Source organism: Heterodontus francisci, chromosome 11, assembly GCF_036365525.1.
Source record: "Heterodontus francisci isolate sHetFra1 chromosome 11, sHetFra1.hap1, whole genome shotgun sequence".
NCBI lineage: Eukaryota > Metazoa > Chordata > Chondrichthyes > Heterodontiformes > Heterodontidae > Heterodontus > Heterodontus francisci.
This window is the reverse complement of record NC_090381.1, coordinates 42,234,148-42,248,400: the sequence shown is the minus strand read 5'-3', so window position 1 is coordinate 42,248,400 and position 14,253 is coordinate 42,234,148. Positions and strand designations below refer to the sequence as shown.

General features: G+C 41.8%; 1 protein-coding gene across 1 annotated transcript in view; it reads left to right on the top strand.

The window, feature by feature from the left end:
- The window catches only part of LOC137375210 (hepatic and glial cell adhesion molecule-like), a 28,902-nt gene that overhangs the window by 13,122 nt on the left and 1,527 nt on the right, over positions 1-14,253 (top strand). Inside the window, exons 2-5 of the mRNA XM_068042020.1 lie at positions 1,434-1,573; positions 1,652-2,011; positions 2,508-2,777; positions 4,370-4,450. Of these exons, the coding sequence (XP_067898121.1) occupies positions 1,507-1,573; positions 1,652-2,011; positions 2,508-2,777; positions 4,370-4,450 (778 nt within the window). The 5' untranslated portion in view covers positions 1,434-1,506. The remainder of the gene's footprint in view (positions 1-1,433; positions 1,574-1,651; positions 2,012-2,507; positions 2,778-4,369; positions 4,451-14,253) is intronic.

The following is a 14,253-nucleotide window of genomic DNA, read 5'->3' as shown; positions in this document are numbered from 1 at the left end:
TGGAACTTACCTTTGTTCGTGGAAAGATAAAAAATTACAGCACAGAAAGACGCCATTCAGCCCATCATGTCTTTTTTGGCCAAAAAAGAGCTATCTGGATTAATCCCACTTTACAGTTTTTGTTCTGTCACATTGTAGGGTACGGCACTTCAAGTGCATATACAAATTTGTTTCAAACATGATAAGGGTTTCTGCCTTTACCAACCTTTCAGGCAGTGAGTTCCAGACCCCCATCACCCTCTGATTGAAAATGTTTCTCCTCAATTCCCTTCTAATCCCTCTACCAATTACTTTAAGTCCATGCCCCTAATTACTGACCTCACTTCTAAGGGAAATAGATCTTTCCTATATATTCTAGCTGGACCCCTCATAATTTTAATGTTGTGAAAAGTTGAATAGATATGAAGGCAAACATTGGATAAGAAGACCATTCATGCCATCAAAACCATTCCTTCCTCAGACCATGTGCAATCTATCCTATCAAGGACACTATCTGACCAATTTAATCTCACTTAAGGGAAATCTCTAAATGCATACTCTTGGATTCCCCACCCCCTCAAACAAAACCCCAAATGAATGTCCCTAGAAATGAAATTTGCCTCTTTAGCTCCTGTTTATGTGTTTGGTGAGGTGCAGAAAATTATTGCAGCAGAAGTTAAAGCAGTAATACCTCATATCTGACCAAAAAAATTGTAATTAAAGCAGAAGAGAAAACATTTGCAGGGCTATGAGGAAAAGGCTGGGGAGTAGGGCTAGCTGAGTAGCTCTTACTGAGGTATTTTTCCTGTTCCGTTATGATGGAGTTAATTGACTCAACTTCAATTGTTTTGCTGGGAGTTTGTTGTACAGGATTAATGGGTGTGGAATCCTCAATTTTTGCGTCAGTGAGTGAAAGAGGTGGGGCGGGGTACATTTGGAAAATTTGAACTAGCAAATTGGGGGAATCTCTTAAAATCTTGGGCTAGCACGTGGGGAGATCCCTAGCAGTAATCAGGCCAGTAAATCGGAGTGGGGAGGTAAAATCTTGTCCTCTATTCTATAATTCTTTTATCTCCCTCAGTTGTTTCCTTTTTCTCTTCCAGTCTTCCCACCTGTCCTTTTTTAAAATGCAAATTACGACAGGAGGTCCAAAACTGAAGTTATATCCTAGTTGTTGATTAGTTTTACTGATACTAGCTTCAGGCTGACTGGAAGCTTTCTGTGCATGACACTGTCCTTTTTCCATCTTTCATTGTGTAAACATTGTGTTCCAATATTCATTAGTTTATATTTGTGTACATGGAGATCTATTGCTGAGCCTCAATACACCCCAATATTTTGAAGTAAAACGGTCACCAGAATTAGAAACATAAAATTGTCAGATCTTCTACAAGTTTAACTAACAACTAGAATAGAATATGATTGTGAGAAATTCATGAATCGTCTGTTTGCAGAGCAAGTGCGTTACAGAGTCAAATGCTTGTAAAGAACAAGTGAAACGAAGTGAATTCGTGGTCGAAGAGCAGAATGTCCAAGTGCACTGTGAAATCCAGATATTCTGCAGCCATTGTAAAAATCACGAGTTTTGTTCCAGGTAACACTATCATATCACGTTAGAATAATTTAGTACAGATTATAACCACCAGACACTTACTCACTTGTCTTTTTCTAGTATTCCACCTGTTTACTGTTTGTGGAGCAGTGACACTGGTCACACCCAATACAGCCACTGCAGTGACCGTAGGAGAACAGGTCCTGTTCCGTATAAATCACCAAGCTGGAAGTCAGTATGATGTAACATTTTGTTCCACAACCCCACGTACTACCATTGCAACATGGGCAATCAACAATTCAATTGAAGCAAAGACTATGCACTCACTGTATGAAGACAGACTGCACTGGAACGTGAGCGGTTCTGTGGTGTTATGTCACGCTCAGATCAATGACAGTGGAATATATGAAATAGAAATCAGCTACTACAGCACAGATCTGAAAAGCAGTGATAAAGAGAGGTTTGAACTGCGTGTGTTTGGTAAGTACAGATCTCTGATATGTCACATGTGCCCTCATTCATTGAATGCTCAATTAGCATTCCTGCATCAAAATAAAATCATCTTGGACCCTGAAGTTTATCACCAAGCCATGAAATACATTTGAGCCTGTTTAATGGAATTATTGAGCAAAACGTAACGAACTGATTACGTATTCAGTTTTGGCATTTTGCCAACGCTTTTCGTACCGTTCGTGTTTTCATCGTTATCTTTTTGTATTACATTTTGCAAAGTCTTTTTGGATAGAGTGGACTTCTGATTTCTCAGAAACATTAACATTGGTATAAGGAAGCATTGTTCTAGCCAATAACAAAGATTCATCATCCAGCTGCAGTTTTTGCGACAAACTTTCATTTTCTAATTTTAATTCACTTAAAACAGTCTATTCAATTCACTCAAATAAAAAGGTGCTGTCAATTATAAACAAAAATCTTTTTGTTAAAAAATTACATTTTATGTCCATTCTGTCTATTCCAGAACCAGTTTCCCAGCCTGCTCTGAAAATTAGATATGACTGTCCAACTCCAAATATCACTCTGAGCTGCTCGGTCTCTAAAGGAACAAATGTCACCTTTCATTGGAGAATTGAATCATCAGGAGCCATTGTTGGAGCATACAATAGAACAGATCTAGTGATAGACCTTGGTAATGAACAGGTACAACATGTATACAGATGCATAGCAGAGAACCCGGTCAGTAATGCAACTAGTGACCCAGTGATGCCTGAGCCGTGCAATGGGAATAACGGTGAGAAATTAGAAAAAAATATCTACCCTGCAAAAGCTGCTTGTAATATTTGTAATTTTTCTCCCATTAGGTTTGCAATTTCATGCTTCCGTCTTAATTTGGAATTTGTTAGCTATGGCTCAGTTGATTGTCTCTGAGACATTAGGTTGTGGTTTCCAGTTCCGCTTCAGAGACTTCAGCACAAAATCCGGGCTAGCATTCCAATACACTGCTGAGGGAGTGCTGCAGTGTTGGAGATGTTGTCTTTTGGATGAGACATTAAACTGATGTCTTCTGTCTCAGGTGAATGTAAAGGATCCCACGACACTCTTCAAAGAAGAACAGGAAAGTCCAGGCCAACAGTTAACCCTCAACTAACATCACTAAAGAAAACATTATCTGGTCATTATCACACTGCGATATCAGACCTTGCTGTATGACTGAGAAACATGGGCAGCTACCAAGAAAAGAAGCTCAATAATTTCCATCTTCGCTGTCTGCAAAGTATACCCTGGCAGGACAAAATCACAAATGTGGCAGTCCTCGCAAAGGCAGGGCTTCCAAGTGTGTTGGCACTAATCAAACAGAGGCGGCTTTGGTGGATTGGACATGTCTGCAGATGGAAGACCGTCGCATACCCAAGGACCTTATGTATGGTGGGGTAGCCGGGGCCAGACGATCAGTGGGGCTCTGAAAACTCCACTTCAAGCATGCTTGCAAGTGTAACATGATGGCCCTAAATGTCGACCATTGCGCCTGGGAGTCACTAGCAGGCGAAAGAGGGAAATGGCGACACACCCTGTAGACTACCATGGAGACCGATTGCTACAGCAGCTTGGCAATAGGCACAAACGTCAAAAACAACAACTCTCAGCATCACTTGGCAGTTTCACATGTTGCACTCGTGGCAGAACCTGCCTCTGAAGGATTGGCCTTCACACCTATCAGCAAAGGTGCACCAAGAGAAGCCACCCCACCTAAATGGATTGTTTGCTGCATTCCCATTATCTTTCATAGATGGAAGGATGCCAACCATCACACCGCTGTTTGTGTGTCCTTGTTGAGTGCAATTTTGCTGCTGTGTTTCCTAAATTACAATAGTGACAACACTTCAAAAGAACTTCATTGGCTGTAAAGTACCTTGGGATGTCCTGAGGTCATGAAGCGTGCTATGTAAATGCAAATCTTTCTTTTTAATAGTAGGACAGTTCAGAGCAGAATGCTCTACTTCATATTGGACAACAGGACAGCCTGACATAGGCTTTTGCTGTCAGTGCAGCACTACCATTAGCAGATAGTACACTCTACAAGGGTAGCACTGGTCAAGCGAGTTCCTCACACAAAGGATGGAAAGTGGTCTAGTGGACTGATGGCTGGAAATCTTCCCCAATGATAGGACACAATTTAACACACCAAAGTTATGATCCAGTGAGTCAGACTGTGCTGCACAGTAATATTTGCACCATTTAAAATGTTTTTTTTTCCTTGAGTCTTTATGAAACATCACAGTTCTTACCTGTTCATTCATCTGTAGTCATCTCAAACTGTTATTCAGAAATCTTTTCTATTTATGCAAGAAAGATAATAGTTTCAATTTATCTTTTCTACTTTAGGTGCTTCGATCTGGATAATTTTACTCAGTCTTATACCAGGGTCTTTGTTTGTCTGGTATTCAATCATCTCCAAAAAATCAGGTAATGTAAAGGTGGAAAACTGGCTGTAATATCTACTAAATCAAATTACATTTCTAACTCATTTTGTGGGCAGAGTCTTCTTTGTTCAAGTTCTTTGAGGAGATGGGACATCATTTGGGGAGCTCCAAATGTGCTGCTTCTAGTTTCCTAGGGAGCGTAGCGATAGCAGACACAAGTATTTCATTCAAGCTCTGTAGAATTTTCCAATGGAGAAGGGACATGTGACAATTTATAGAAGTTATCACCGAGGAACATTCAGGAATAGTCTTGAGGCTGTTATAATCTAAATGAGGAGTTTATCGAATTGATAACATTGGCTGCGTTATGGCTCGGTGAAATTATTTGCAAAATAATGAATTTATGGAGTTCTAGAAACATACATTCACAAACAGTTAATCATTTAGGACCAAACAGATGATTCTTTGTGACATGACTATTTTGGACCTTTTACGGATTGAGTTGTTGGAAGATACAGAATGTACCAAAACCCTTCCACCTTCTTTGTATGACAAATAAAATCAACTCAAAACATGATGATATCAGTTCTTTAATAAATCTTTAGCAATAGACCAAAATAAAATCCCTTGAAGGTAAGTGATCTACATTAAAAATGTGTAGATATACAATCTAATGTATGTCTTAAACAGATTTGTTATAATTAATTTTAAGTTATTTTAATAATATCTATTTAAGAAAGTCTCCTAAATATGAGAGTAGTTAAACAGAACTGTGTCCATTTCCAAAAGGCTGCAGTTTTATGGAAAGAATGATCCCTGTGCCAGAAAGGGTAGGCCCAAGGTCCATCCGGAATTGGGCCTCAGGCCTCACTTGCATGAGGCCAGCTGGCAATCCCCAAGCAGATGACCTGCAAAAATGATTTGAATTTCAGGCTGCTGTTTCGTCTCAAGCAAAACTGGGGTAGGTCCTGGAGTGGGGGCAGGGAGTGGGGGGGGGGGGGGGGGGTTGCTGTTGGAGCAATTGGGAGAGGGTGGGAGGCAGTCAAGAGTGGTGGAGCGGCCCATAGTTTTTACACGGAGCCGTGAGGAGCTCTGCGGCAACTGCACCCCTCCCCCCCGTCCCCTGCCACCCCAGTTCCATACTGAGGCAAATTTTTATTTTCTTGCCTTTTTGGTGGTGGTCTGGAGTGCTCTTGTAAGGACAGTTGGTTAAGTTGCATGTAGACCAAGTCTTTCTGCTCACAACCAAACCAGTGCTGGCTGCATGTGGGACAATTTAGCCCAATTTTGCAAAGGGGACCTCAAACGGGTTTTGAGCCCCCTATTTGCAGATGCAAGGAGCATCATACCTGTTTTAGGAAAGGACATTGAATGCTTTTCTTGCCTTCACCAATATGTTGAATGACACACATCCAGCCTGTGATGCCAATGCACACCCTGCCCACCGTATTATGTGCTCAGATCCGCCACCATTGTATTTCCAGGCCGTGTTACGACCAATCAGGACAAAGCCCCCAATCAAAATGTATGATTCTGATCACAGTGGGATCAACGCACTGTCAATTCAGTCCTGTCACTCCACAGTTCGCATCATATATCTTTAAGCTTTCCGAATCGAAGAAAGCAGCAGCCCAATTGAAACAATCTAATAACCACCGAATGAAGCAAAATAAAACCGGGTATCTTTAGGTATCAACAAATTAACTATTTATTAAAAAATTAAAATCTTAAACACTACTAAGATAGACCAATATCTAAAGCCTTATAACTTCTTATTTAAAAAAACAAACTCTTGCATTCGCGTACATATACTCAAACTAACAGTAGTTTGGTTTTTAATTAGCTGCCCGAGAAAATAGAAAAACAATGAAGTTTTTGCAGATTATGCTTCGATGAATGGTCTTCTGATACAACACAAAGTTCACTTGCAGTCTTTCATAAGATCATAAGATCATAAGAACTAGGAGCAGGAGTATGCCGTCCGGCCCCTCTAGCCTGCTCCGCCATTCAATAAGATCATGGCTGATCTTTTCGTGGACTCAGATCCACTTACCCGCGCTCTCACCGTATCCCTTAATTCCTTTATTGTTCAAAAAGATATCTACCTTAGCTTTAAAAATGTTTACTGAAGAAGCGTCAACTACTTCACTGGGCAAGGAATTCCATAGATTAACAACCCTCTGGGTGAAGAAGTTCCTTCTTAATTCAGTCCTAAATCTGCTCCCTCTAATCTTGAGGCTATGCCCTCTTGTCCTAGCTTCACCTGCCAGTGGAAACATCCTCTCTACTTGTATCTTATCTATTCCCTTCATAATTTTATATGTTTCTATAAGATCCCCCCTCATTCTTCTGAATTCCAATGAATATAATCCCAATCTACTCAGTCTCTCCTCATAAGCCAATCCCCTCAACTCCGGAATCAACCTAGTGAACCTCCTCTGCACCCTCTCCAGTGCCAGTACATCCTTTCTCAAGTAAGGAGACCAAAACTGCACACAGTACTCCAGGTGCAGCCTCACCAGTACCTTATACAGCTGCAACATAACCTCTCTGCTTTTAAACTCAATCCCTTTAGCAATGAAGGACAAAATTCCATTTGCCTTCCTAATTACTTGCTGTACCTACAGACCAACCTTCTGCGATTCATGCACAAGGACACCCAGGTCCCTCTGCACAGCAGCATGCTGCAACTTTTTACCATTCAATGAATAATCCTTTTTACTGTTACTCCTACCGAAATGAATGACTTCACATTTATTAACATTGTATTCCATCTGCCAGACCTTTGCCCACTCACTCAATGTATCTGTGTTCCTCTGCAAAGTTTCACAGTCATCTGCACACTTTGCTCTGCCACTCATCTTAGTGTCATCTGCAAACTTTGACACCCTACACGTGGTCCCCAACTCCAAATCATCTATATAAATTGTAAATAATTACGGTCCCAACACCGATCCCTGAGGCACACCACTAGTGACTGATTGCCAACCAGAATAGCACTCATTTATCTCCACTCTCTGCTTCCTGTTAGTCAACCAATCCTCTATCCATGCTAATACTTTACCCCTAACGCCATGCATCCTTATCTTATGTAGCAGCCTCTTGTGTGGCACCTTGTCGAAGGCCTTTTGGAAATCTAGGTACACCATATCCACTGGGTCCCCATTGTCCATCTTGCTCGTAATGTCATCATAGAATTCCAAAAGATTTGTCAAGCATGACCTGCCCTTCATGAACCCATGCTGCGTCTGCCCAACGGGACAATTTCTATCGAGATGCCCTGCTATTTCTTCCTTGATAATAGACTCAAGCATCTTCCCCACTACAGAGGTTAAGCTAACCGGTCTATAATTCCCCATCTTTTGTCTACCTCCCTTTTTAAACAGTGGCGTCACATCTGCTGTTTTCCAATCTGCTGGGACTACCCCAGAGTCCAGCGAATTTTGGAAAATTACCGCCAGTGCACCTGCTATTTTTCCCGCCATCTCTTTTAGTACCCTGGGATGCATTCCATCAGGGCCAGGAGACTTATCAATCCTTAGCTCCATTAGCTTGCCCAAAACTACCTCTTCCGTAATAATGATTGTTTCCAGGTCCTCACCTACGTTCGTCTCTTTGTCAATTACTGGCATGTTATTAATGTCTTCCATGGTCCGATGAGAAAAGGGTGCTGCCAGAGATAGGGGTTCAGCAGTTTAGCTTGGGAGTTGTAATATTAAACTTCTTTTTTCCAGCAATGAACACAGCAGATCAACAATTTGTTAATTCTTTAAGGAATTAATTTGGCTTGAAGCTTTTTAGAAGGTTGAGAGAGGAACTGCCCAGGATCTAAATTGACTTAGAGAGACCTCTCCTATTTCCTTCATGTGCGGGATCAGTCTGTCAACTGTGTATCTCTGCTAGTCAGTTTCAAAGTCAAAATGGATATGTTGAAGCCTTGTTCTCCCTCTCTGTATGGTTGTAGTTGGCTTATAGTCTTCAGAGCTTGCTGCCTTACAGAAGTACTGATATTTTACAGCCTTAAAGGTGCAATTTCCCGAGGAGAAAATAAAATATGGGATTGTGACAGCCGTTACGTCCAATTTTGTGTGCCCTACTTTTGGAAAGATGCCAATGCCATGGAGAGGCTACAGAAAATATATCAAGGATGAGAAGCATTAATTATGAGGAAAGATGAGAGAAACATCAACTCTAATTAGAACAAGGAAGGTTAAAGAGGAAATCTTAAAGGGGGTTCCCCAGCATTGGGTAATCTTGCATTATTTAACATAAAAACTGCTGATTTCTCATTTCTGAAGAAACTCTTAAGAGAACCACCCTCCCAAAACCCTCCCAAGCCACACATGCCCTCTCCCCTCAATTGTCACTGCTAGTACATACAGTTTCTACAACTTACCAAACTGCAACTCGGAATATCATCTTTTTTTATTCTGAGCTTTAAAAACAGCCAAACTGTAAAACTGACAATATTGTTGAATGAACCATTAATAGCAATCATGGCCACTGATTTATAGTTTCACTGCAAATAATGCACATGATCATATAATTCAAACCCAGAAATATCACTGACACTTCTACAATGGTCTATAGTATAAACACAACAAAATTTGGCTCAATCACCATGGCCCAAATATTATGTTAAGTAACATAAAACAGCGCATCCTCCAAATTGCAGGAGATTCTTGCATATGTCACATTTGCTGTAAGTACCATCAAGCTCATGGCCAACACACTTGTTCCATCACATTATTTACCTCATGCCTATCTGTAACATTTCTCTATCACATTAAAACCTCTTATTTTAGGCCCTATTTCTTCATTTACCTTAAATTGCATGTGGCTCACTGCCAGGCTGGTCCTCCAAGCTTCATCTCCCAGAATCAATTTGTTTTCCAGACCCCAGAAACCTTACCTCTGCTGAACAAGTTCACAATTTACAGCAGTACTAGTATTTTACAAATAAATATATATTGACTAAACTCATCATTGTTACAACCAGGTGAGGAAGGGGTCTCAGGCTGCCTTTTACCCCTTCCCTGGTTTGACAGCAGCAGGGTTTATCCTTTTAACACAGTGATTGAACTTACCACCTCAGTGAGCACTTGCTCCTGTCCCTCTAATGTAATTGCAAATGAACCAATCTGACAGCTTTCCTTGAGTTTACACCAGAAAGATGCAAGTTTATTATCCTTATTACTCTAAATCGGTACAAATTACTAAAATACGCTACACATCCACGCCCCATATTCACACAAGAGCCACACACAAATAGATTGCAGAGGGAAAAACAGAGTTGAGAGGTTGGCATAGAGTCTGTCATAAATGGAATTTAAATACTAAATCTCAGTTCCAGAGTTCTTAGTTGAAATTGTAGTCCTGAATTCCTTGCTGGGCCACGTACACTGTTCGGGCTTGCTTCTCAGGTTCCAGAAGGCAGAAGACGGGCTTTATCCTTGTCCCCTAGTTGCTGACTGTGCTGGGCTGTAGGTTTGAGGCTTAGCAGTTGCAGCCGAGGCATCTCTGGGACTTTACTGGAGAGAGGGAGAGAGCTGTTCCCTTGCTGGATTTCAGTTACAATCTGCCTTCTGAGTCACTGCTCACAATCTCCCAGAGTTGCACAAACAGTCACATGATATGACCACCTCTGTGTTTTAATGAAAAGTTTCTGGAATTTTCTCTGAACTTCAAGGCTCTTCCCTTAGGCTGCCCAGACATACTTGGTTGGGGGGGGGGGGGGGGGTGGTGGTGGTGGGGTGATTGTTGGCTCCTTCAAAGTCAATGGGTGTCGCTGGCTTTTGACAACCACATATTGACAAGGTTATCTCAGATAATTGAATCAGAGAGCACCCTATTGTTCTGGCTAGGCTGAGACAGCCACCCCTGTCTCCAGTCCAATCCTTTGGTTTCTTACATATGCAAATATTCTTGGCCATTTTGGCTGCTAGCTGTTCCTTTTTTTAAAATGTTATTTGCAGCAATTTCCAGTAAGTCTCAGGCAAAGTTCCACTTGACAAAATTAATATTTTTCCATTTGGCATGTGGGGTTTGCATCATATCATCATGAAGAAAAATAGCACATTCTGCTCTCTGGCTGAGTAGTAAATAAATAACTATTTGTGTGCAAGGTATAAGTTAATTGATAAAGTGTTTAACACTGACTTAATTTATCAGTTCAGTTATTTTCCTCCAAGGGAACTATGGGCTGAAGTTTACCAGCCCCTCGACATCATGGTCCGTGACGGGGTGGGGGGCCGGTGCCTGTAAAATACTTATGGGAGAAACCTGCCACAACCCACGATGCCGAGAAGGCCTTGCCGCATTTTACCGGCGGTGGCGAGGCCTCGGTGGGGGCCCCCCTGACCCCCCCACCACCAAGCCTTCATTGAAATATTACAATTAATTAAATAAAAATGCAAGACAACTTACCTGGTGCTGGTGGCCGTCCCATGCTGATATCATGGCCACCCACTGCAACCCGCACGCCTTTGGAACTCCATTCAGCGTTCTGAGGCGAGACACGGGCGGGAAGGGGGGAGGAGTGAAATTAGCAGGGTGGGGAGAGTGGGGAAAACATTTTTTTTATTGGCTGTGGGGATGGTGGGAAGGGGTTGAAAGGGAAAGAGTGAAAAGTTTGGGGTTGAAAGGTTGGGACTCTCAAAAATGGTTTTTCAGTGAGGAGAGGGAAATAAATTTATTGTTTGATCATGGGGAGGGTGTGGAAGAATGGCTTTTATGTTCCATTTAATGTTTTCATTGAAATTTAAAGTGCTGGTTCCTTAAAAATTTTACATCAGCTGCCAGGGCTTGAAGCCCTTTAAAAATGGTACCTGCGCGGTGGCACGGGTCGCCATTGCTGGGGACGGAGCAGCCGCTCCCTCTACATCATCGAGGGCAGCCGTTGCGCCTCCTCTATTTAAATGAGCCCTCGCTTGTAATATGACGGGGGCTCAGTGGCAGAGAGATCACGTGTGATGCATGCCTTTCTGAAAGGTCGCCGACAAGAATGGCGGCAAGCAGGTAAAATTCAGCCCTATATCTTGTTACGGTCAAGTGGTAAGGGGTGTGGGTGATCTCCACTCTTTAACTCCCAACTGACCACAGCAAGTGTTTTTGTTATGAGGGTTCTAACCCCTTTGTGTTTTATTTGTCAAATAAACAAACAGCAACAGGTTTTCTTGTAGGTTTAAAACAGAAGATCAACTATTAATGAGCAATATTCATTCCCGAAATGGTTGCAACTATACTCACACACACATTCACTTGCCCACAAAGAGAGATAGATAAAGAAGAGAAGGGGTAAGTGGTTTGAAGTGAGGTAGGTTTTGAAGGTTCACGGTAAACCTGTTGTATCTTCTTGGAGTAAAAACAAGAAATGCTGGAATCACTCAGCAGGTCTGGCAGCATCTGTGGAAAGAGAAGCAGAGTTAACATTTCGGGTCAGTGACCCTTCTTCGGAACTGCTGGAATCACTCAGCAGGTCTGGCAGCATCTGTGGAAAGAGAAGCAGAGTTAACGTTTCGGGTCAGTGACCCTTCTTCGGGAACTCAAGAAGGGTCACTGACCCGAAACGTTAACTCTGCTTCTCTTTCCACAGATGCTGCCAGACCTGCTGAGTGATTCCAGCATTTCTTGTTTTTATTTCAGATTTCCAGCATCCGCAGTATTTTGCTTTTATTATTATTAATTGTCCAGATTGGATTTGTCCTTTTTTTTTGTGGACAGGATATACCCGGGCAATTTTCCACATTGTCTGGTAGATGCTTTATGTATCTTCTTGGAGCTCAGTTTCTCTTTTAAAGTTGCAGGCCTGAGCTTTGTAGATTTCTCTAGTAGCTGGGACTTCAATCTAGGTACAGGAGATCACCTTCAGTTCTCTGCTGCATAGGTTGAAGTGTAGAATTCACAGCAGGGCACTTTCTTTGGCTTTGGCTGGATTTCTCCCAGCTGTCAGCTGGACAGGCTTTCATGATGTCTGTCTTGGTTTTCTTTCTCCAGAGAGCTATTTTTTAAGGTCAACATGGTGCCTCTGTTGAGGGACGCAAATCTCCTTCCCTGTGGTGAACAGCAATGGACCAGGATGTGGCTACTTCACCCCTTCTTTGTTTCAGAAGGGCCCATTCAATTAAAAAGTGTTTCTTGATCGGTTCAGGATGGGTGTAATTGACACCTCTTAGCATGGAATGCATCTTTTGTTATTACCAGACAATAAGACAGCTTGAATATACAGGTTTAACTATCAGTGGCCATTTTTGCAGCTCATTGTCCACTTTTTAAAGGAAAAGTTTTTTTTATAACTCTTTATGTTGGGTTCCTGTATTTTCAATTACTGCACTTCACGTAAGCATGTCATCTTTCCCAAGAAGGAAAACATTAAACTCCTTTATTTTTATATTGCTTGGTTTTTTGGTTTATTAAGTAAGAAAGTATAGGGGTCACACCATTGCACACATAGCACCTACATCTCAATCGTACAACTGCTATAGCTGGCATTGTCTGTAGCAGCCATTTCTTGTTCAAGTCTGTTTTGTATCATCCATTCATTGGATGTGGCACAACGATAATTGAATTTTCTTTTTGGCCATTAAAATTTTGCCCCAGGAAAGCTTCTGTTTAGAAAGTTTGGTGTTTTTTTTTATCCAGTCCCACTTTTTCTGTTCTTGAGATATGTAAATTTGAAATACTGCATTCTTCCTGGCTATTTGCAAATTCCACTGCCAATACAGGCTTTAATCCCTTAACTGCTGTTTCCACAACTCATGGGTAATAGTTCAGGTTCTGGCACATTGATAATTCTGATCTCTGAGTTGATAGTGGGTGATAAATGTTCTTTTTTTTTGCTCCTGGGAGGTGTCTGGGTTCTCCTCCTGCACCATGCCTTAGTGAGTTCTGAATCTGTTTCGCTGGGTTTGTTAGCTTTGGATTTAGAACCTGTACCTTTGATTTTTCAGTGTGCACATCCATACTGATCTCACTTTTAGTTTTCTTGTGGCTTTCTCAAGTGTTGTTTACCTTAGGGTATTTTATCTTTTTTTCCTTTTCCTTTAGGGATGGGTTTTTCCGTAATCTGCCCCATGTCCTGTGGGACATGACTGCTCGCAATTGGTTGTCCAGCTTCTGCTGCACTTGCCGGTAGTACTTCGGCTGGGTGGAGCATCTTCTTCACTCTTGCCCGTTTGGGAACTTTCCTTGTCCCTATTTAAATCTTTAACTAACCACATCTCTGGTTCTTTGCTTTCAACCTTTGCTGCTTTTATCTCAGCTCCTTTAAATTCTTCTGGCTCTGTCTTGGCCTTTTTAAATTCTGCTGGCTTTATTTTGGTCTTTTTATTTCCAATGGCTTTCCTTTAGCCTTTTTAATCTTTACTGGCCCTATTGCCCCTGCCCTGGCCCCCGCCGTAGGACTTTTGGGCTTCCTCAACCCTCTGCTGCTGTGCAGTTTTGTGTTTTCCCTCAGTTTCTTCAGTCTCTGTGGACTGCTCTGGAACTTGTGGATACAATACTGTGCTTCTTGCCAAGTTATTACCCAGAATAGGTTGACCCCCTGCATCGGTAAGCTCGGAATGACCCTGACTGTCATTACCCTGGTGACCAACTTAATCTGCAGGTAAACGTTAACTAAGGGAACCTTCAAGCATTTGCTCGTGAGCCCTTTTACCAATACTGTGATATTTGTTCTGCTTTCGGGTGGCATTTCTGAAAATTTGGCTGCCAGTTGTGTTTGAAAACAACCAATATCCCTGAGAATGGTTACATTTTTGCCTGGTGCCGAGGATATTTTTCCTTTTTATAAGAAATTTTGATAGGTATTTTGTTCTTGGGCGATGTCAGAGCACATGCTTATTTGTC